At 40.3% G+C, this 24,061-nt stretch overlaps 1 protein-coding gene across 1 annotated transcript in view; it reads right to left on the bottom strand.

The window, feature by feature from the left end:
- Positions 1-912: 912 nt before the first annotated feature.
- The window catches only part of trpm1b (transient receptor potential cation channel, subfamily M, member 1b), a 48,317-nt gene continuing 25,168 nt past the window's right edge, over positions 913-24,061 (bottom strand). The window contains exons 11-27 of the mRNA XM_088340196.1: positions 22,769-22,945; positions 22,554-22,688; positions 20,612-20,662; positions 20,392-20,532; positions 20,282-20,311; positions 19,900-20,192; positions 17,858-18,086; positions 17,649-17,780; positions 17,396-17,524; positions 17,182-17,310; positions 14,879-15,130; positions 14,631-14,805; positions 9,716-9,736; positions 9,493-9,637; positions 7,484-7,689; positions 7,284-7,416; positions 913-4,167 (exon numbers count right to left, since the gene is read on the bottom strand). Of these exons, the coding sequence (XP_088196322.1) occupies positions 2,577-4,167; positions 7,284-7,416; positions 7,484-7,689; positions 9,493-9,637; positions 9,716-9,736; positions 14,631-14,805; positions 14,879-15,130; positions 17,182-17,310; positions 17,396-17,524; positions 17,649-17,780; positions 17,858-18,086; positions 19,900-20,192; positions 20,282-20,311; positions 20,392-20,532; positions 20,612-20,662; positions 22,554-22,688; positions 22,769-22,945 (3,969 nt within the window). The 3' untranslated portion in view covers positions 913-2,576. The remainder of the gene's footprint in view (positions 4,168-7,283; positions 7,417-7,483; positions 7,690-9,492; positions 9,638-9,715; positions 9,737-14,630; positions 14,806-14,878; positions 15,131-17,181; positions 17,311-17,395; positions 17,525-17,648; positions 17,781-17,857; positions 18,087-19,899; positions 20,193-20,281; positions 20,312-20,391; positions 20,533-20,611; positions 20,663-22,553; positions 22,689-22,768; positions 22,946-24,061) is intronic.

Consider the following 24,061-nt stretch of genomic DNA (forward strand, 5'->3'; position numbering starts at 1 on the left):
TTACCACTCCTTTAATTTATTAATTTATTGATAATTGATATATATATATATACACACACACTGTATAAATATATATTTATGCTGGGTGGTTAGCGCACATGCCCATGGTGCAGAGGTTCAGGGTTCAAGTCCAGCCTCCCCGTGTGGAGTTTGCATTTTCTACCCATGACAATACATATAGATACTATACATTTTGGACCTGCCAATTCATCTGACGTGCAAGTTTTTGTAATGTGGGAGGATGGTATTTTCTTCAATGTATTCAAAAGTTAGATTACTGTTACGTAATGGCGTGTTTTACAACGGCGTTATTCTCAACACTGCCCATGATTTAGACGATGATCTTTTGTATTTTTTAGTAAGAAGACTTTGTGTTAAATACAGTTTTATTATCTAGTTTATTTGTTTAGTTTTTAGTATTTTGAATTGTTTTAACAACAGAATTTTATACACACAGCTTACCCTAAACTAGTTTGAAGTCATGTTACCATCCATCCATCATCTGCACTGCTTTTCCACAGTAGGGTAGCAGGGGTGCTGGAGCCCATCCCAGCCATCTCCGGGCAGTGGGCAGAGGACATCCTGAACTGGTTGCCAGCCAGTCGCAGTGCACAAAGGGACAGACAACTCACTTGCTTATTCACACCTAGAGACAATTTGAACCAGCCAATTAACCTGACATGCATGTTTTTAGAATGTGGGAGGAAACCGGATTGCCCGGGGGAAACCCACACAGGCATGGGGAGAACATGCAAACTCCACACAGGAAAGTTTGATCCCATGACCTCAAAACTGTGGAACACACGCGATAACCACTGCGCTGCCCTATATATGTATATATATATATATATATATATATATATATATATATATATATATATATATATATATATATATATATATATATATATATATATATATAAAATTATTATTATTCTTAAGGTAATAATATGCCATTTCTTTCCTCTCTAATACTTCCTTGTTTTTGTGACATCTTCAACGTGTTATTTTCGCACCAAAATTCAAATTTTATATTAAATTAGGCTTCTTTTAATTTATCATTTAGTATCAGATGTTTTGTTTTATTAATAAGCTAATTACAATTGTGCAACTTTCTTTTCACAGAATGTGAACGTCAGACTTTTTCATGTTTATTATCACAAAATTACACATTTTTATGACAATCTTATTGCATTGTGACTTTAAAAAAAGGATTGTTTTTACTCCATACTCTTAAAACAACTACTTTTAAGCATACAGTCTTAAAATTGTATTTGAATAACACAAGTTTACTCAAAAAAGATCTCGTATTCGTCACATTAATATGATTACTGTCAACTTTGGTCATACGTGGAATACTTTATCTTTAGATTTAACTTTTTCAAGTCCCCATTTCAAGGATGACTTATTTCCTCATCACGAAAATTGTAATTTTCCTCGTTTTATCTTAATTATTCAGCATTTGGACTCATCATGTTAGTAGAATAGGAATGCTTTCTAGGAAAATGTACAATTACAACCAGGGTTAGGTAGGGTTACTTTAACTTGATTACTTTCAATTACTTTTGGATTACTCCAATACCAAATATGCTAATAAAAGACAAAAGAAACTGAATATGAATAAAATTATGACTCACAACGCGTGGTAAGCTTTCTCTCCTGGAATTGATCTCTTTGATCTCCGGCAAAACTAACATAAAATGCGACAGAAACAAAATGAAAATAAATCCAAACAGCTTGCCAACATCATTTTTGCCGTTCCATGTATTCCGTTACTCCCCAAGCCTGCACAAAATTTAGTAATTTTATTCATATTTAGTTTCTTTTGTCTTTTATTAGCATATTTGGTATTGGAGTAATCCGAAAGTAATTGAAAGTAATCAAGTTAAAGTAACCCTACCCAACCCTGATTACAACAACGGAGCAATATACAGTATAATCCAAGTTTGCAGTTTCATTCTTCTCCATTCTGTTCTCCACATGCACAGTGGAGAAACATTTTTCATCTCATCTCATCAGCCGTACCGCTTATCCTCATTAGGGTCGCGGGGGGGCTGGAGCCCATCCCAGCCATCTCCGGGCAGTGGGGAGGGGACACCCTGAACTGGTTGCCAGCCAATCGCAGGGCACACAGGGACAGACAACTCATTCGCTCATTCACACCTAGGGACAATTTGGACCGGCCAATTCACCTGAAATGCATGTTTTTGGAACGTGGGAGGAAACCGGAGTGCCCGGAGGAAACCCACGCAAGCACGGGGAGAACATACAAACTCCGCACAGGAAGTCTGGAGCTGGATTTGAACCCACGCAGGAGGTTCCCATGACATGAACTGTGCCGCACAAGCGCTAACCACTGCGCCGCCGTGCTGCGAGAAACATTTTTATCTTAATTTTATAACTTCTCTCCCCACATAAAAATCTGATTTTTTTTTCAGTCATTTACGACACATGCATGAAACAGTCCACCTCTTTCGGTTTTCTGTATCTACAGAACATGAAACACGACAATCTTCCATTTGTGTCCTGACTGAATGAAAATCCAGCGTGAAGGTACTGTATTTTCCTTTTGAGTCTCATTTATTTGGGTGCGCTTCATCATTTAATCCGCGAGCGTCCACGACGTTCTCGCTGCTGGCTGTTGTTTTGCTGGCCGTCGCTCCTTTCGTTTTGCGATCCTTAGCATTCCAACTCATGGACCTTTGCGAAGGTAGGAACTTATCCCCGGCGACGGTGAGATACTGAGCGCCGTCCGACATGTTTCTCTTCACTGTCGTCTTTATTTGCTCTCCTGAAGTTTTTATATTTTCAGTCAGAAGACTCGTGACATCGTTTTCCTTCGGCTCTGCAATGCTGGCATTCTGAAACTGCTGTATGGTCCTCCGGACTGTTGAGACTTTAGGAATGTGACCTACGGAGCTAGGGTGCACAGTGTATTCCAGGTCTGCAGGCCACTGATTGGGATTTTTGGCAGCCTGCTCGACGATGGATGTATAGTCCTGAACGAGAACCTCGTCATCTACTGTCTCAACTGGACGATAAATGATGCTGCTCATTGCTCTTCTTTTGTAGATGGGGGACGTGTGTCCTGTGTCCTCCGCTGGGACATGACGCAATGATTTGGCTCTTTTTGGAGAGGAAGAAAGACCAAGTGGTGTTTGGATATTTTGAGAAGGTTCTGCGGGTTCATCAGATGGGCTGTTGATAATGGTGCTCTTGCTCCTGCTTTTTGTTAGAGGCGAGGTTGCCGGTTCTTCAGCTGGGTGGTGCCGCAGGGATTTGGTCCGTTTGGGCGAGGAAGAAACCCCAGGAGGCGTTTGGACGTTTTGAGCAGGCTCTTCAGGTTCATCGGGTGGGCTGATGATGATAGTGCTCTTGCTTCTCCTTTTTGTTAGAGGCGAGGTTGCCGGTTCTTCAGCTGGGTAGTGCCGCAAGGATTTGGTCCGTTTGGGCGAGGAAGAAACCATAGGAGGCGTTTGGACTGTTTGAGCAGGCTCTTCAGGTTCATCGGGTGGGCTGATGATGATGGTGCTCATGCTCCTCCTTTTCGTCAAGGGCATGGTCGTCGGTTCCTCAGCTGCGTAGTGTCGCAGCGATTTGGTCCGTTTGGGCGAGGATGACGGTTTGAGTCTGTTCTGGTCAGCAATGCGATCTAGCAGTTGCGAACTCCCCATCGCGTCCTTGTGGCTTAAATTGTCGCTGCTGGATCCCACCAACAGCTGCTTGGGTTCACATGGCGAGATAAGGATGTCCACGCAAGAACTTGGCCTGCTTCTACTCAGTCCAACCACCTCCAAGCTTTGAGAGCCCGTGCCAGACGTTTGACTCTTCTGTCGCTCTGGCCCAGTTTTAGACAATTCCTCTGAGTCCTTTTGCTTGTTGCTGAATTCTTCCATGTCCATGTGGAAGCGGTAGAGGCTGTAGCCGTCTGCGCTGTTGATGCTGCCCTGACGGACCAGGGAAGAGGGGTCGCACACGGACGAGTTGCGGGAGTGAGTCCGGGTAAGCTCCAGTTTGTCTAGACCTGCTAACTTCTCCAAGGCCCCCGCCATTCGGCCGTGGATCTCCTCCAGTTGGGCCAGGCGCAGATCTACCGTTTGCAGGGAGGCTTTCATGGTGTTCTCCCTCTCGTTGACCTCCTCCAGGCGCATGAACATGTTTTCAACTCTTAGAGAACAGAGGGAGTAAGAGAACAATGTGAAAACAGAGGCTGTACAAGTTTCAAAACATCTGTTTGGGGCTTTTTCATTTATTTTAATAGTGTTTGGTTAAGTTTTGGCTAAGGTGAAGTACATTTTACATTAATATTTTATAAAAAATGAAAAGTTGAAGTGAAACATTTACAGATTCGTTTTTGGTAGAAAATAGTGAACTTGGGATTGGTGTCATAATTACTGATGTGACTCAGCTGTGCCCGCTCATTTGGTGCCAACCGCTGCAGGTTCTGATTGGCTCCCTGTCACTATTTGAACCCAGTCCTGTCAATCCCCTGTTGTCAGTCCGTCTGTGAATCTCCGTGTATATAAGGCAAGCCTTTTTTGACCCTGACCCCCGCCTGTCCCGTTTTTGCTCCCGTTTGTTTGCGGCTACAACCCGTTTCGATCTCGACCGCGTTTGCTCTCCCGTCCTGACTTACGACCAGTTTTTTTATCCCGACCACGTCTGCTCTCCCGTCCTGGCTTACGACCCGTTTCTGTCCCAGACCACAATTTTGCTATCCTCTCCCTGCAATTGACCGTTTTGTTACGTTCCATCGCTCGCTATGCAAGATCCACTTCAGTGTTCGGGTCGCAAGCCGAGTACGAGAGCGAACACTGGATCGTGGACGCACCCCTTCTTCGTTCCTTCAATAAAACTTGTGGTTAACGTCACGCAAGTGGGTCCTGTTTCCGTTCTGGTCCTGACAATTGGTTAAATTATAATCAGATAGAAAAACAGTATTGCCTATCTTAAAAAATGGTAACTGATAGGTTAATTCTGTTATTAATATTAGACACCTGCAAAGGAGATTGCATAGCGCGTCAGTTCATTGTTTTGACCATTTGCACTCTTGTTCGTTGTGTTGTCTTTTATGGACTGTTTACATAATTTCCATTATCAGCCAATCATGTTCCGCACCCTTAAGGGCGGATCTGCTTTTTTAACTAAGAAATATATTATAAGAGAAGGGGCTTGGGGGAGGGCTTTTAAAACAGATTGGAAAGTCTTTTCTGAGGTTTGGGTCCTCTCCTGTTCTTCTTGCAAGTTCAAAATCCATTCATGTCTTTTTCTTCATTCTACTGAAAATTTAACTTATCAATTGTGTTAGGGTTAATATTTGTTGATATTATCAGTCTTTTTTAGGTGGAAAAAGCGAAATCTATGTATCGGTATCTGTATTAATGCAAATGTGTGGTCCTCCTTCCAAGCACAAAATCCATTGATGTCTTCTCACTTTATTTTGAGTGTCTACTAAATTTTAAAGTTTTTCACACTTCAAATAAGCTTGTCCTAAAGGTAGACAATTCTGTTAATTTATTTTTAAAAATAATATTCCCCATTTTATTATATTTTGAACTTGTTTTAAAACCAGACTATTATTTATTTTAATTGATAAAGTATAAAAACATGAGCTAATTTGTCTAATACAAAAGATGGCAGAAAATTTTGCTAATTTAAATATTAAACATTATGTTGCAGTTAAAAATAAATGCTAAAATAATAAATATAGTGTCAAAATTTTGCACCTTTAAGGAGTTTTTTCAATTGCTTAGAAAAACAAGTTAAAATATAATACATTGTTGTAGAGTATTCTGCTTATTTTAAAAATCACCTATCAAAAAATTCTAAGCAAACAATTTAGAAATACAGTAGATGATAGCAAATCATTTTGAAAGTTATTTTTGTAAAAAATAAAATAAAAGTTTAAATAAAACAAGAAAAATAAATCCTTAAATCTAGCCCAATTATCCGTCAATTGAGCATACAGAGAGTAATTAACATAGCCCAAAAGATCATAGGCTGCTCTATATTTTGTTTCTTTGTTTGTACATGATTCAATTGTTTGTTTGTTTGTACATGATTCAAATTGAATCGTTTCTTGTACATGATTCAATTGTTTGTTTGTTTGTACATGATTCAAATTGAATCGTTTCTCCGGCGCCGTCACAAATGGCAGCCACTCCAGCAGCTCCCGTGTTATTTTTCGATTGTTCTCAGCTCAGGGATGATGCTGGAAAAGTGAATTTCCCTTCGGGGATGAATAAAGTATCTATCTATCTATCTATCTATCTAGATACTCTATATAACACGCTACAGTGGGCATTTGCAGGTCACACTGAGTATTTGTATATTGTATTCTTTTTGCTTTATTATTGTATTGTTCTCAGCGCAGGGATGCTGCTGGAAATGTGAATTTCCCTGCGGGGATGAATAAAGTATCTATCTATCTATCTATCTATCTATCTATCTATCTATCTAAAAGACATTGCCAGCTTGCAATATTGTAGCAGAGCCATAAACATTATAAAAGACAATTTCCATTCTGTCCACCACTTCTTTGACCTGTTACCCTCTGCTAGGTGCTACAGGTCCCTCAAAACTAGTCTTGTATTGTTTGTTAATGCAAAATCCATTGCAGCCTGGTCATTCTGGAAGTGGTATTCCCTCATGTGAGGTCTCTTTTCAAGGTTTCTTCATTTTCCTCATATTGAGGTTTTTGAGGTTTTCCTTGCCCTCATGTAGGTTTCAGATCAGGGGATGGTGTCATAATGGTCTGTGGTTTGCAAAAATCTGTGGTCTGTGCAGCCCTTTGAGACCCTTTGTGATTAATGGTGTCACAAATAAACATGACTTGACTGGACCTGATATTTATTCAGTTATTTATTTTGCAGCATAGATTTTGAAGAAAAAAAAACACATTTGATCCGAGTTGCAATGTTGGGCATATATTATTTGTTTTTAGGACAAAGTACTAACACATTTGTAGTACAGTTAGAACATCGCCTACAGAAATCAAATGCAATCCCACACTGAAAATATATATTCTTAACCGATTAGCAGAAGCTTAATGTCTTTTTGATGTAAAATAAAAAAACAAGATTTTTTTACTCATTTCTTGTATAGTTTTTTTTTTTTTAAATAATTAACCTTAAATGAATCATTAAATGAGAAAAAAATTAATGATAAAATTAGATACAAACTTTTTTATTATTACTCATCGAAATGGATGTTTGTCTTAACTCTCTAACTTTGCAGTGAAGTTATTAATTGAAAAGCCAAATACTGGAAAACCGAGATCTCACCTTTCTGAAGTCACCTTGATGCGCTCGTCGCTGGAGGACTGCTGCTCGTCTTCTCTTTCCCGAAAATATTCCTCTACGCACTGTTCCTCAAACTCGTACAGGTTCTTCAGCTCCTCCGGGTTCAGCCTCAGCTCTGAACACGTCAAAGTGTTTAGAGAAAGAGGGAGCAGTTTATGACATATTGACGCGTGTGTACTGACTGAGGCCTCGGTCCTTCTCGTCCAGTTCTCCGTCTTGCTTCTTCCTGGCGCAGCGTCGAAAGAGGCGACTGAAGAGAATGTAGAGGTGGCTGAAGATGATGAGCGGCGGCGGCAGAATGGGACGATCATGGAAGGTCATGATCAGCTGGTAGCGCTGAAACTTCCACACCTGATTGGAGATGGACTTGACCTCGAAGAATGTGTTGCTGTGAAATAGCGCCACCGTAAGTACGCTGGCAGCCCTACATTTTCTTGACTGCATTTTCCAGACTTTAAGGCGCAGTTAACGAAACAAAAAATTGCCAGAAATTTCAAAATGTGCCTTATAATCCCGTGTGCCGCATATACCGGAAAATCCGGTGGATAAAATTAGAAAAGCGTAGTTAAAATTAAATGATACTGCCTAGATTAACTGTTCTGCCTTTGAGTTACATATAGTAGTCTTCGAGGGCCCTCTTGTGGTTATTATGGTTATTGTTTGTTGCTAGAAGGGGAAAAAAAAAAGTGCAAAAGTTGGACGGCAGCTCATACACCGACTTTTAAAGGCTCATTGATGTGTCTTCGGACAATGATTGTCCGTAAGTATGAAACAGATTGTTTATGGTAACGTTGTGTACAAAAATACATACTCTTGTTTAAATTAGTGTTAGCATGTCTTAGCTTAGCTTAAAATGTAGCTAAATTCCCTAATTCCTTGGACGATTGGAAATCTTAATGATACAGGTGGAAAGGTACCCAGACCAGAAATCCAACAAAAATTTGATTTATTTTAAAGCATCAAGGCCATGGTAGGAATTTGGTAATTCATTTGGTCTTGACTTTAGACTGCTGAACTTCTCGAAACTAGCATGTGCTTAGAGCAAGAGGTGGGTAGTAAAGAGTTACGTTTACTACATTCCATCTACTGAGTACGTTTTGGGACATTTTGTACTTCTAGGAGTATTTTAAATCACTGTACTTTTAACTTTTCTTGAACATGAAGAAGATACTGTACTCAAATAAGCACAGCACAAAAATGACATCCACCTTCTTTGTTTCGGGTGGCTCACTTTGAAATGGATGGAACTACGGCGTCCCCTTTTGGACAGTTCCCGAACGTACCAATTCACAATGTACCATAATGAAATCTGATAACATGAAGTTTTGATTGTAATTAAAACATCCAAGGCTATGTATTGATAAAGTAGTGTTCTCACTGTACGTTATAATCTCGATTGTAGGGGCATTCTCAAGTACAGAACATAATGCAAATTTCTCACCTAAACTCTAGCAACGTCAGACACCATCACCCAATCCTGTGGTCTCATACATCAGAGACCACGCCCAAAGAGGCATGATCTGGTCAAGCGTCCCTGGTCCATATAAAAAGAGGAGCTAATCGATCGTCTCACGTGACGGCTGTGCGGCCTTGAGTTCAGCACATGGGCCATGCGATGCGACCATTCGGAGCATGAGACCAAATATCTCCGCAACAACAAGTTATAGGACGGTTTCAGATTCAACACCATGTTTGCTGGTTCTTGGGAATGAGCGTTTTCTTTCTGTTCAACGGAATCTCACAAAATCGACCAGCGGGAAACTTTCTTTTCGTGCTCATAACTTCCAGATTTTTTGCGATCGAAAACTCCGATAATCTCCAGCGCCTTCCCCTCCCATTTTTTTTCCCTACAATTAATTCTCTGTATTGATAAATTGTGTGTGCTATTTCGAATGGCCTGGTTCATTAAAATAATTTTCTTGGGATTAGTAATTCATATCTGAATTCAAATAACACAAAGTAATAACTTAATGATTTTTTTCTATCAGTGTAGGAAATTATACCATCCTTCGAGAAAAAAAGATCTATGGTGGAACACAAGCAACACCTAGAGGCAAATTCGTTTCCTGATTGCAGTAAAGAGTAATTCGTTTCAATCCTAACGATTTTTCAAAATTCAAGCTTGAAAAATCCCTACAGATTATTTTTTAGGAGGTGTGCTTTATGATCTGGAGTGCGAAAAATACGGTACTTGAAGACGGCGATGAGCAGGTTGACCAGCAGGATGTTGGCTACCAGAAGGTAGCAGGCCATAATGGCGGGTGTGAGCCAAGCGCCAGGGATGCACGGTGGCAATTTCTTGCCGTCTTCGTCGTACAAATGTTCTCCGCATGGAGCTGTGGAGGCCATATAACAGTCGGTTATTATCAGCATCCTTATCCGGACAGGTTTGTTTTTTGCTTAGAGGTACTCACGGTTGATTTCCATTGCGTAGACTTAAGATAAGAAAAACACAGCAAAGGACATTCAATAGTATCAATAGAAATTTGCGCATCATCCTTCTGTCATGATCAAGCTGGTTTCTGTGTAAGAATGTATCGACCTCAAAGTCTGCAGCACAAATCATACGAAGAAATTGTATTTTTCCAAATTGTAATTTCATGATTGACAGACTGGCTTCACCGTGACAGAAGAGGCATTGACAAATACTGTAATACATTAAAAAAAAAAACTTAAGGCAGATGATCGTTTTTGTGAAATGCCATTTCATATCTGTTGTTGTACAAGATTTAAATGTCGTGCATTTTACAGCTTTGAACCCCCAAAAAGGAAAATGAAATGCTTAAAACAATTCTGTGTGCCCTTCTTTTGGGGGTTAAGGACTTCGATGGTGTGAAAAATGTCTCTTTCGGATCACGTCATACATGTTAAGTCAAGTCATGTTTATTTGAAAACCCATAATCACAAGGAGTCTCAGAGGGCTGCACAGACCACGGACTATTGCAGACTACAGATTATTATTACACCATCCCCTGATCTAAAACCTACATGAGGGCAAGGAAAAATGCAAAAACCTTAACATGAGGAATATGAAGAAACCTTTAGAAGGGACCGCACGTGAAGTAATCCAGGATGACCAGCTTGCCACGGATATTCCAATAATAAATAATACACAAAGTGTATTGTCTATCTATCTATCTACCTTGGTCATATCCCTCAAGAGGGGTGACCGACAGCAAGACACACACATACAAATACAAAGAAAATAAAAGGGAAATAAATAGCAAAAAAAAGCACATAAAAATTTTTGGACCATGGCCAACCCAATTGCCCAAACACCCAAACAAGTTAGGCACCTCGGCACCCAAGTTGGTCATGCTTTTATCCCTTCAGATGAAAAGGGACACCAGAAAGCGGCCATGTCACTAGGGTCAGGGTGACACAACACACTCTTTTGTTCAACAGCAGGGCCCGACAGCTTTCACTGGTTTACCCCTGCCGCATCATACGGGTGCCCAGCCCATCCTTAAGAACGCGTCCACAATCCCACTATCCTTTCACAACACCTCTCCACTCCTTTCTATCACCAACAAGAGCTCTAGCTTCCGTTATATTTAGACCTCTTTCCTGCAGTGCACTCATAACACCATCCATCCACGTCAATCGCGGCCTTCCTCTTGGTCTCTTTCCGTTGACTTCTGCTCTGTAGATCCTCTTCAACGTTCGCTCCTCATCCATCCTCTCCATGTGTCCAAACCAACCGAGTACTCTCTTATCAACACGCTTGCTCAGTTCTACGACTACTCCAGTTCTGTCTCTCACAATTTCATTTCACAATAACATTTCATATTCCAATAACAAATAATACACAAAGTGTATTGTAAGTGTAATTTAAAAAGTAAAAGTTACACACTTTTATCACATGAGATGATTTGCATTTATATAGCACTTTTCAAGTCAATGACTTCCCAAAGCGCTCTACAGTGTGCTTCACATTTCCTAATAGCGGCCTTGTATTGCAGCCATGTAAGACGCTAACCTGCCTATTGGAGTATTAGGGGTCCAGTGTCTTACCCAAGGACACTTCGACATGTAACAAGGACAAGCCGGGATTCGAACTGGGATCCCTTGATCCCAAGACGAGTGCTCTACCTCCTGAGCTACTGCCGCCCATTAGCTAATAAAATGTAAAATCCCGTAAATTTAGTCGAACATAATGTGAAACGCTACGCGTTTGGGTCGACCGTCTGTTCGGGTTCTGACAAACATGTAGATAATTATTATCATTTTAAGCAGTATTTCTCCTATTTTGCTAAAACAACAACTGAACGAAAGATAGTAGGTGTTGGTAAAATTAGGTGATTTCCGGGATTATTTTACTTTTTTTGTCATATAAATAAATTAAAATATAGGAGGTAATAATATATATTTTGGCCTGTTGTTGGTAGTTTACAGAATTTACCAAACGAGTTAAAAATACAGTAAGGTAAAAAAAAAATCATACTTAAAAAAAGCCCAATTATATGTAAACATTTTTTTCAGACTTAATTCTGGAATACAAAAAAATAGATGTTGAATTTCAATTGCAACAATGGGGAATTATATAAAATTTAGCTCAATTGTTAAATCAAATCTGTTCTAGCTTGAGATTAAAGAAAACCCTTTAAAGGGACATAGTGTAATATTTAGTGCCTTCTAGTGGTACAACAAACTTGAATTCAGTAAAAAAACATCAACTATATTGATTTAAATACTAGGCAAGAATAGAATAGAATAGAATATACCTTTATTGTCATTGCTACAATACCTGAACTATCATACGAAAGTTGATTTTTATAAAAAAAAAAAAAAAATCATAGGTTGAGAAATGTGTATTTCTTTGACATAGTGGGATCCCTACCAAGTAGGCACTGCCATAATTGTCTGCCAACTTGCTGCTACGCTGTGCACGCTGGCACTGTTTTTTTTTCCCGCATTAGACCATACAATGCCATCAAGTGGTAAAATATTACACCCTGGGGATTTAAGGAGGAAATTAATATTTAGAAGCTAAATGTGCCAAACAGTTAACATGCATTACTTGTTACTAGCAAACAGCTTAAGTGTGCACGGAGTGTGCAAGTTGGGGTACCGATGTCGCACTTAAACCGTACACTTTTTCAGTATGCAGTGATTGAAATAACGTCTGCCCGGACGCCCGGGGCTTGCATCTTTTACGTCAGGCGTACAACTTACACAACGTCTCTGCCCGGGTGGCCGACAACTTTTTCAAGAAAGAAAAAAAAAATCTTTCGTTTTTATTTTATCATTTTTTTCTAATCAAACGTTTGCTTTATTCCGATTTCGAAATCTTTACTCCGGACTTTCCCGAGCGTTATAAGGTCGTGTATTTGCATATCATTTTCCAAAGTAGACGCACAGAGAACACAAGAAAAATGGAGAATTTGTTAGGAATCAAGCTAAAACCTCAGCCTCAGAAGAAAGATTCAAAAAAAGCTAACAAAATTTATGACGCTACAAAACGTAAACATACATTAAAAGCATCGTGGAAAGAGGAGTTCACGTGGCTTGTAGCAGACGACGCAATGCAAACATTGCATGAATGAAGATGAGTAAATACAGGTACAGTAATCCCTCGTTTATCGCGGTTAATGGGGACCAAAACCACCCGCGAAAAGTAAAAATCCGCGAAGTAGCGACGCCCCTTAAAAAATGCTTAAAAAAAAAAAAAGATTTTGAAAAAAAAATTATTTTATTATTATTATTTTTTAGACCCGGTTAATGGGGACCAAAACCACCCGCGAAAAGTGAAAATTCGCGAAGTAGCGACGCCCCTTCAAAAATGCTTAAAATAAATAAATAAATAAATAAATCATTATTTTATTTTATTATTTTTTTTTTTTAGGCCCGCGAAGCTCTGAACCCGCGAACGTGGAACCGCGAAGTAGCGATGTCAAATACATGCAATGAATGTTATAAGTAGATTTATAATAAACCTAATTTTAAAGTGTTGTTCTGTTATATATTCTGATTATCAATTCTTAATACTTTGCAACAATGGGTTTTTTAGTTATCTTATTGTGTTTCAAGTTGTGAAAAATGGGGCAGGCAACTTTTCAGAGTTGTCTACCCTGGTGTCCGGTAACATTTTGTCATGAGTATCAGACACTGCAATATTGATTTAAAAAAAAAAAAAAAAAAATACAGCAATAAAAGTAAAAAAAAACTCAATTTCTCCCAAGGGCACTTTTAGCAGGAGCTCTTGAACCATCTAGTGTCACCCTGCGTCCAACATTGCTCAATGTAGACATCAGGTATGACTTGGCCATAAAAATTGGACAGAAAATGTGATAAAATGGTCAAAGTGCTCACTAAAACTGCTGTTGAACCGATAATGAATACATAACTGATTTTAAATTAATTTGTTTGACACCACAAAATATTGATATTTTTGTATATTTTTTTCTTTGTCCTGTTTCATAAGTTTCTTTTCTTTTTATAACATTTTGTTGAAAATGCAAACATAAAGTTGTCATTTTCAGTAATCATAGATGTTATGTTAGTAGTACTGACTTAAAACGCAAAACCTACATTTATCCAAATCCCCAAACTGTATAATTTGTTCTACCTTTTACCCTCTTCAAATTATAATGTCTAAATTCTCTGTACAAGGGCAGAATCTGCGAGATCATGTCACATGTGTGCTAGTACAGACGCTCCCCTACCTACTAACATTTGAGTACAGGACATCACTGTAGTGCTTCTATTCGCCGCTACAGGCACGTGGCGCTGTGAGAGGTCACCCAGCATCAACCCCGAAGGAGAAATCCACTTCCTCTTCCTAGTTCGTGTGTAAAAATACTTTACTGTATCTCCAGCGCGCTAAGAACTTTGACATTTTTATTGTTTAATATCTCGTGCATCCATTCAATATGGTTGGTGTAAAGTTTAAAGAAGAGATGTTCTGTTTAATTTGAAATAAAAGTGGAATGAGGAAGCTTGATGCGGTTGAGAAAATGTTGGATTGCTTCTTTTTCAGGCCAATTTCTACCACTGAGGAGGAAGAAGCCTGACTCATGAAGTCCATCTTCTAAATGTAAGTTAAGCTTCACTTTATTTTTCTTTATAGAGCACATTATTTTATCAAAAACAATACAGGTTAGTTATACAGGCCTTAAACATACTTATATAAACGTTAAACATACAAATTATAGCACTGAAGCAACAAATTCAACTCATCCTATCTCGTTCGTAAGTAGGGCAGCGTCCACACCTAATTATATGACCGTTTAAGTGTACCTATAAAAATACATCCCATCAAACACATGAAATTTGTGATCATCTGCCCAGAATCAGGAAACAGAATCTTACTATGAATTCTAGTCTTACGGTCTATCGAGTCGGCAAAAACCTCTCCATAGATCATCCAGTAGGGCATATAGAAAATGTTCCTAGCCAGGCGCCACGTGGGCTCTTCGTCGGGGTGCAGGATGGCCTGGCGGGCCACCCCGAAGCTCATGAGCACCACCAGCATGATGACGACAAAGTACATCATGTCAATCATCTGAAAGAAAAGAGAAAAGGGCGGACGTTGCAAATTGAGGCGGCTGTGGCACTGTCACATCCCCGAGGCGTACCATCTTTCCAATCATCATCACATAGGGCCCCAGGTATTTGTTGACGCCGAAGATATCCAGGACGCGGATGTACCAGAAGATGATGTCTATGCAGTAGATGACCCTGCCGTATCCCATGTAGGGCTCGTGTTGTAGCCTCAGCATGAGGCCCAAGAGGAAAGTGATGATGGCAACCAGGTCCGTGATATTCCAGTACTCTTCCAGCCACACGCTGATCTTCTGTTTAAGTTTGCCTGGCTCAGACATCAATATCTGCAAAGATAATGACACATCCAGCTCATTATTTTTTACTGCTATTGACAGATATAATTGCACATTACAATTTTTGCCCCAGTTGGGATGGGCGGGAGAACATCAGATTTACACAGTTGGATTTACTACACTCATGGATGTAAGAGGACCATGGTTGCGTATTGTTATTGAATGTGATGGCTGCAAGACGACTTTGGTGAGCTCCACATGGTTGCCAGCTGAAAATAAACTAAGTAATGGTTGGCATTTCTTGAATCCCAAGCGTTTTCACCTTCCTAATGATCTGTGGAATGACGCATTTGAGTGATTGGTGACATCGTACGGACACCGTGTCCGTACATGTGTGTCCGTACACATACTTGCTTCTTTGCGAGCTGTCTGAATGTTAAGGGGTAAATAATTTTGACTAAACTATCCGACTGTTTTGTTTGGGCCTTATAGTCCGGTGCGCCTTATGTATGGAAAATATAGGTAAAAAAAACATTTTTAGGGCTGCGCCTTATAGTGTAGAAAATACGGTACTATTTTATGAAACAAGAACTGAACAATTTTTCCTGGTAAAATGTAAGATTTTAATATTTTTGTATAGAAGATATGTGTATAGGAAGACATGACTACATGACTGTGTGGCAGTCTTCTTTTTCCTCGCCTTATCCCATCTTAACAGGGGTCGGCTCTCATACACAGTCGTACTACTATGCGCAGTAAACTTTGCAAAGATAGTTCTACCCAACCGATGTGACCCAACAGCTGACGTTGGAAGTCATTAGTTAACCAAACCCCCAATTCCAACCCCTAATGCAGAGCAATAAGCAGGGATACCAATTGGGTATCAATGTTGTAAGTCATTGCCGTCATGGGCTTTTTCGACAATTTTACATATTTCCGATGTTTTTTAATTGATGTTCAATATGTTTAGTGTATTGTTACCCAACGCAAAATCCTTTGCCTGGTCACCTTGTCTTAAACAACATAATCTAATTTTTGAGGATCTCATCTCATCTCTCATCTCATTAGCTACATCGCTTATCCTCAGTAGGGTCGCGGGGGTGCTGGAGCCCATCCCAGCAATCATCGGGCAGTGGGCAGGGGACACCCTGAACTGGTTGCCAGCCAATTGCAGGGCACACAGGGACGGACAACTCACTCGCTCATTCACACCTAGGGACAATTTGGACCGGCCAATTCACCTGAAATGCATGTTTTTGGAATGTGGGAGGAAACCGGAGTGCCCGGAGGAAACCCACGCACGCACGGGGAGAACATACAAACTCCGCACAGGAAGTCTGGAGCTGGATTTGAACCCACGCAGGAGGTTCCCAAGACATGAACTGTGCCGCACATGCGCTAACAACTGGGGATGTTTTTATTTAAAAAAAAAAAAAACAGAAAACACTTAAAATCCAAGCCACTCTTGGCCAAAACTAGTTTTTTTTTTATTCACCCACATTAAAAATATTGTTACCGAAAATTGGTGTTAATTTAATGCAAACTTAAGCAACAATGCTTTAGTTACATATACGGCATGTACAGTAGTTGAAAATTGCCCGTTATTGTTTCAAGTGAAATTAAGGTTTTCTTCTCATCTGTATCATTTATTATTTTAAACCAGATAGCAAAAATCCAAATTTAATTTAATTTTGGTAAACGAAAACAATGATTCAGCACTTGTACCAAAAATCTGGAAGACAATGGATTCAAAAATTAAAAAGTATTCAATGGACTGCATTTATTTAGCGCTTTTCAAGTCACTAAAGACCTCCCAAGGTGCTTTGCAATGTTCTTCACACTTGCCCATTCAGACACACACTTATACATCGATAGCAGCAACCGCCATGCAAGACGCACATCTGCGTATAAGGGGTCATTGGGGGTTCAGTGTCTTGCCCAGGGACACTTTGACATTCAACCCGGAGAAGCCGGGAATTGAGCCTGCGAGTTCTTTAATAACCAATAAGATGCAAGTTCATAATAGCTTGTGAAGGGCTGAAAATGACCACTGAAGTGAGCAGGCTCAAACGTTTTAATTCAAAGAAATTTGTTGATTTTACCTGTCTGACTTTTTCACTGCCGAGAGTGAGAATGTAAGCAATGACGGTCCACTCTTGCATGGATGGCCATCGCTCCATCTTCACCAGGATGATGTAGTTGTATAACATGAGGTAGGCCAGATAGCAGATCTAACAGAAAGAACACAAGAGAACATCTTATGGTGAGGTATTAGTTTTTTTTCACATGTGCTTTATGATTAAAACGGAGACTTACTGTGTTGAACCAAAATTTAGTAAAGGGGGCGTCGTAAAACTCAAACAATCTTTTGCCAATCGGGATTTTGCGGATATTAGTGTTGCCTTCCTCTTCATCTCCTTTCCGGGACGTGGCGTCATTGGGGTCCTACAAGGCATGGTAAAAGAAGTTTGACCTGATTGGGACACTCGGATGAGAGTTCAGGATGTACTTCCTCAACGTCCTTGAGAACTTTACAACTAAGAGAAAAGATGATCATAACAATGAAGACCTTGCTCGATTTTGCGTCGTCGTCTTTGTCCTTTCCCTCGTCTTTGCTTACAGGCGCAGCGTAGGCCACGTCTTCACCCAGACGGAAATCCAGCAGCAGAATCAGCGGAGGAAAGATGATTCCTAAAATGACCTGAAGATAATATACGCAAATGAGCCTTTATTCCAACTGCGCATTTGACTCAATAAGACATTGAAGGCGAGGAAAACCTTGAGGCCCGGGTTCTTGCCGATTCTCAGGCAGCCCATCCACATGTCTGTGAGCAACATCTGGCTGCACGTGTGGGCGATGAAGTCTCGCTGCTTGGCGGCTACGGCCAACTTCAGACAGGTGGAATTGCTCCAGTTCACCAGCTCGTATGTGAGCAGCTTCATTGCTACCTGTTCGTCGTGCTTGTAAGATTGGTCCAACAGCTCGTAAGCCAGCTGGCCAAACTCTCTGGAAGCACGAAACAAGAGCAAGATTAGAAGATAAGCGGTGGTTCCAGACTGATGCATACTCATATATACATATGAATGGAAACGCAACAGATACTCGAGCCCATAATGCAAGCGCATATAAAAATGTAACCATATTATTTAACTGTCAAGACCAGAACAGAGACAGGACCCACTTGCGTTGTGTTTCTCACAAGTTTTATTCGAAGAAAGAGAAAAGGTTGCGCCCACGATCCAGTGGTTGCTGGACACGGGAAGCAGGTCGCTCTGAACGCGGAAGTGGATCTTCCGTGACGAGCGATGGCAATGTCGGGAACGGAAAAACGGGTCAGTAGCCGGGACTGGAGAGCTAAAACGTGGTAGGGGTCGGAAGCGAGTCGTAATCCAGGAAAGGAGCGTAGACGTGGTCGGAGACAAAAAGAGGTCGAAAGCCGGGACGGGCGAGTAGACGTGGTCAGGATCATAAACGGGTTGAAGCCGGGGGACAGATGGGAGCAAAAAACAGGTGGGAGTCAGGGTCGAAAAAAGGCTTGCCTAGTGTTAACTGAAGTTCGCAGACGGACTGATAGGAGTGGGTATAAATAGGGACAGGGAGCCAATCAGAGTCAGTTGGCGACAAAGGAGCGGGCACAGGTGCTTCACATCAGTAAACATGACATTAACAATTAAGCTATATGTGCGTGTTTTATATATATATATATATATATATATATATATATATATATATATATATATATATATATATATATATATATATATATATATATATATATATATATATATATATATAGGTCAGATAGCTGATCTAACTGAAGGAACACAAGAGAACATTTTATGGTAAGGTATTATCTTAAACCAGCTAGCACGAGACATTAGTTTCCTTAAATCCCAAATTGTTCAATTATATACCTTAATTGTTAAACAATATAGTCACATTTTTATATGCACTTGCACGATATGGGCTCGAGTATCTGTTGCTTTCTAATTCAGTACTTGCTCTTTTTAGGTAATTATTATAGATAATTCTTATTCTTTTTTATTTTTTTATGAAAATGTTTACCAGAATATGAAAACTTCCCTGTCAGATTTCATATCTATTCTACAACAGAGCATAGGCTTCTTTAAACTTCTGCAAAGACACCCAGGTGCTATTTTTAATTTTTTTATTTATCACATTTTCTTCATGTGACTTTTATTTTAGTGAAATAACATTGGGTGGGTTTCCTTAATGGTAGTCAGAAAATACAGCTACAGTGGGTGCTTTGCGAGTAGCACAAGAGTTTGGCGACATCCAGTGGACATATTTCAAACTGCAAATTATGGTTTTAGGTCAAGTCAAGTCGTATTTATTCATATATCCCTTAATCACTTGAAGTATTAAAGGGTTATACAGACTAGAGACTATTATTACAGAGACTAACAAACTGTTTTTCCAGTGGCTAGAGAGTGAAAAAAATAAATAAAAAGAGCTAGAAAAAAACTTGCTAAATGTATTAATGATAAAAATATTAAGTAAGAGAATAATGTAGAAAAAATTAAGCTCAATTGTTTGCTAATTATTTCGATAATTTGAAATGGAATGGAAATTCATATCAATAGTATGAAGTCCAAATAGACCCAAAAGTCATACACGAGCAGTTTATTTTTTCTTGTGCTTCTCTTAGCATTGTCTCGCTGGCATCTTAAAAAAATTTGGCCCGCGAGCCATGAGTTTGACAAATGGGCAAGCATAACAATGTTTTGGAGTTGATTTATAGTTTAGTTAGGGAGATACGTAGCAAAGTAACATAAATGAAAACTAACAGGACACTAACTTTGAGTTGTTCTCCAGGTCTTGGGAGATGTCGTCCACCAGTTCGCTTTCAGAGCACTCGTGGGCCATGGCCTTGAAGAGCTTGCAGGCCACTAGTGCTTTGGCCATTGCCTCTTCCCCACGCTGCCACAAGAAGAGCGACATCTTCTGCCGCTTCATCAGCACCGCCCACAACATTAGCTCGTGGAAAGGATACTTGAAGCGACACACCTCCGGGTCGTCCACGTCAATGTCCACCTCTTCTTCCTTTTTCTTCTTCGCCTTTTTCTTGCCCTTCGGACGGGGTTCGTCATCCTACCCCCCGAAAAATTACACATATATATTTTTGCTTTTCTAATTTCATATAACATTAGTGTTGTTGGGTTCAAAATGGAGAAGCTCACCTCCATTCCGAGAAGCTTGAGGGCTTTGGGCTGAGAACACAGGAAGGACACCACAAGGACATTAGAATCCAAATTTCAAGCTATTTTGAATTCATTAATCCCACGCTCACCCTTTTGAGTCCATACAGAGTATTGTAGAGGTTGCGGAAAGCCTTTCTGGTGTAATTACTCCTGTAAGCTCCACCCATGAGGTACTCCAGAACCAAGCCAATGTCGATCAAGGTGATCTGGTAATCCGGGGGAAGGTTTCCCTGTAAGTAAATTGACAGAAGTGCGATTAACACAAACTAATATGATTATAAAAATAACCTTGATGAGGATATCATTTACCTTTTTAACATCCCTAACGACAGCATGCAGAGTATTTGCAGGACCAAGTTTCTAAAAAGGAAAACCAAAAGTTGACTGTGTTGCTCAATTGATATTTGTTACCAGCGAGTATAGTGAATTATTATAAATGCACCAGGACAAGGGCTGCAACGACTTTATTAATAATAGAATACGTGGACAATGAATTCCAATACCGACTACTGTTGCCGGACACATTTTTCCAACAGACTGAGGCATCTCTAAATTGAATCCAGACCGAGAGTCATGTGCAATAGCGTCTCTGTCTCTAGAAGCAACATACAGAAATGACAGAATCAATATCAAGTATATGTGGGAGTAGATACGGCAAATAATAATATTACTTGTAAATGTTGGAAAGCAGACCTTGCGTATCATGGCAGTACCTCAGTCATGCGTGAACAGTCAGACCGCTGAATAAAACGGAGTCTGACTCGCCTCAGGATGTTTCAAGTAACATTCAATCATTACAGTTGTTATCACATACATTGTACATTTTTTACATGTATATTTTGCTATGAAAGAGAGCTTGAACGTTATGCCGGAGTATGCCTGACAAAGGTATTAAAAATCAGATGCATGCAGTCCAAAGAACAAACGTCAGTTACTAAATGTAAAAAATGACAAATGTCAGTCGTCAAATCTGCTTAATAACATTCTGTTGAGAATCGGGAGATGATTTTGTTACAGACTTTGTTTCTGACTGCTGAATGTACTTTACAAAATGCACATATTTGTGTTATGTTCTTGGTTTACAGGGATAAAGTTTTTTTAAAATTTGATTTTAATTTGTAGAGCCACTGCTCCTCCGCATTGAGAGGAGCCAGTTGAGGTGGCTCGGGCATCTGATAAGGATGCCTCCTGGACGCCTCCCTCGGGAGGTGTTCCGGGCACGTCCCACTGGCAGGAGGCCCCGGGAGCGACCCAGGACACGCTGGAGAGACTATGTATCTCGGCTGGCTTGGGAACGCCTCGGGATCCCGTCGGATGAGCTGGAGGAGGTGGCTGGAGATAGGGACGTCTGGGCTTCCCTTTTAAGGCTGGTTCCCCCTGCGACCCGACCTCGGATAAGCGGAAGATAATGGATGCATGGATCTTAATTTGTTCTTTATTTGCCCATCCACCCGAAAAAGGCGCATTCATAGATTTACCTGGTTGTCTCTACTGACCAAGCATTGTGCCTGATTGGTTTTCGATAGGGCTTTTTCATTTGATTTAATTTTTTGTAGGAATTTTCAGGATATTAAATAAAAGGTGTATTTTTCATTGTACCCATTTTTTCTTGTGTTTATTTTCATTTGCCACACGATTAAATCAACTTCCTGCTGAATTAAATTCATTTATATGCAACCCTAATTATAATTGCTGTCAAGAAACGGAACAGGGGGAGAACCAAAACGCAAGACGTTTCTCACACAAGCTTTCATTTTATGGGAAATGGGGCTGTCATGCACGTTAACCCAAACACCAGTGATTTGGCGATCATTGGGCGGAAGACTTAAGGCAGCAGTCTGGCGTGGAATGACAGGAAGCCAGAGGCCGACGAGATCGATAGCAATTGCTCGAGCAGATATCGGACAGATGGAGCGATACCGGACAGGACGGGATAGACAGGACTGATAGCAAAACTGGATATCGAAATTCAACAGGACAAACTACACGGGAAATAAACTGGAGATCGATATTAAACCGGACAAAATAGACGGGAGCAATACCAGACAGGAAACACAGGCAGGGGACCGGACAGAGTCAAAACCCACGTTTTGCAGGGCAGAGTTTCATTGACGGACTGACAACCGGAGAGTGACAGGACTGGGCTTATAAAAGGACAGGGAACCAATCAGTTAGCCCCAAGCGGCTGGCGCCAAATGAGCGGGCACAGGTGAACCAAATCAATATTAATGACAATTGCACTCGAACTGACCGTATTGTACAACTCCTCTAGTCTGGGAATGGTGAGGAAGTGGTGAATGTTGACACCGTTTTCTAGAAGCAGCTTGACAAAGTCCACTCTGTCCAGGACCAGAGCATCCATCATGGCTTGTTCCAGAGAATTAACCTACACGACAGAAATGATCAAACAAGATTATTGAGATACACGGATCTTGCCAACTTAATTTGGATGAGGTAGTCTTTTACCCAACGCATGAGCTCCAACTTTCTTGGATCTGTTTCCTCAGGAGGTTCCGGTTTGGTCTTTCCTTTTCCCTTTCCCTTCTTGCCCCTGTTTTTGTTGCGAGGGGCATTGGCAGGACTCCTCTGTTTCTCTTGGGACGGGGCCACCGCTGTTGTCGTGTTAGCAATGGCACCGGCGGGCTACCAGATAAGAGTAACGTCAAATATGTGGGTCCAAGGTGGTAGGGACTTTTTCTGAATTAGATCTGCCTATGCAGATTAACATGAACACAGTTCCCCCGGTTCAGTACTTTCAGACAACCCCATGAAATAAGAAAGAATGAAGAAAAAAATGACAATGAATAGTTATTTTTTCCAACTCCCTGTTGGACTTAAATAATTGTCACAATAAAATCAAGAACAGAGACCCCTCCCAACTTCGCACTTCAGTTGTTGCTGGTTCACTTCTTAGCTGATTTTTTATCAAAGTGAATTGTCTTTATTGTCATTAATATCAACATATCATGCATTGTGTTTCTGATAGACAGCAGACAGTGGGGACAGATAAGGGAGGGCACTCTGTGTTGGGTGGGTGTGACTGACTGTGTGCACGCCTCTGATAGGCTTGTGTATGCTGTCAGTCAAACAGCCGATTTGGGCATGTGCAGTCTACGTTTTCGATTCAAAACAACTAGACTTTAGCAGCTTGTCACATTGAGAATAAATTCATCAATTTAATCGGACTTTGAGAAAAGTTAGAGGAGCACAAAGAAATGCTGATCTGTGGACTGTTATGGCGTCCAGGAATCGAGTGAGGCGACGTCGGAAGGGAGAGCAATAGCTGTGTTAGTCACCAACGCTAGATCCATTTCCCACTAAACGGATGACCTGGAGCTACAACTTGTGGGAAACCGGGAGACTCATTTCACATAGAATGAATATTAGTTTCCCAACCTAGGAGTATTTAAAAATGAAAAGAATGTTTAGGTAATGTTTTTCTTCTGATTAATCAAATCAATGTTGTATTTTTTTTACCAATGGGAGGCGCTAAATAATACACAATGTCCCTTTAAAGAGAATTACATTTAATAGATTTTGTAAAAAAAAAAAAAAATACAGTTCAATGGAAAGAGCTAAGATTCCAAGCAGTTGATCTAGCTAACTTTCCTTAAGTTATAACCAATTTAGCAAGTCATTTACATTATTTAGTGAATATAGACATTATTTTTGTCATTGTGTGTAATAGCCCATGTGACAACGTCTGATTTGTGAAGTACCTAGAACTTGAATTAGCGTAGTTCTATTCATTCAATAGGC

Source organism: Urocampus carinirostris, chromosome 7 (genome assembly GCF_059441175.1).
Source record: "Urocampus carinirostris isolate Australia breed hairy pipefish chromosome 7, RoL_Ucar_1.0, whole genome shotgun sequence".
NCBI classification, from domain to species: Eukaryota; Metazoa; Chordata; class Actinopteri; order Syngnathiformes; family Syngnathidae; genus Urocampus; species Urocampus carinirostris.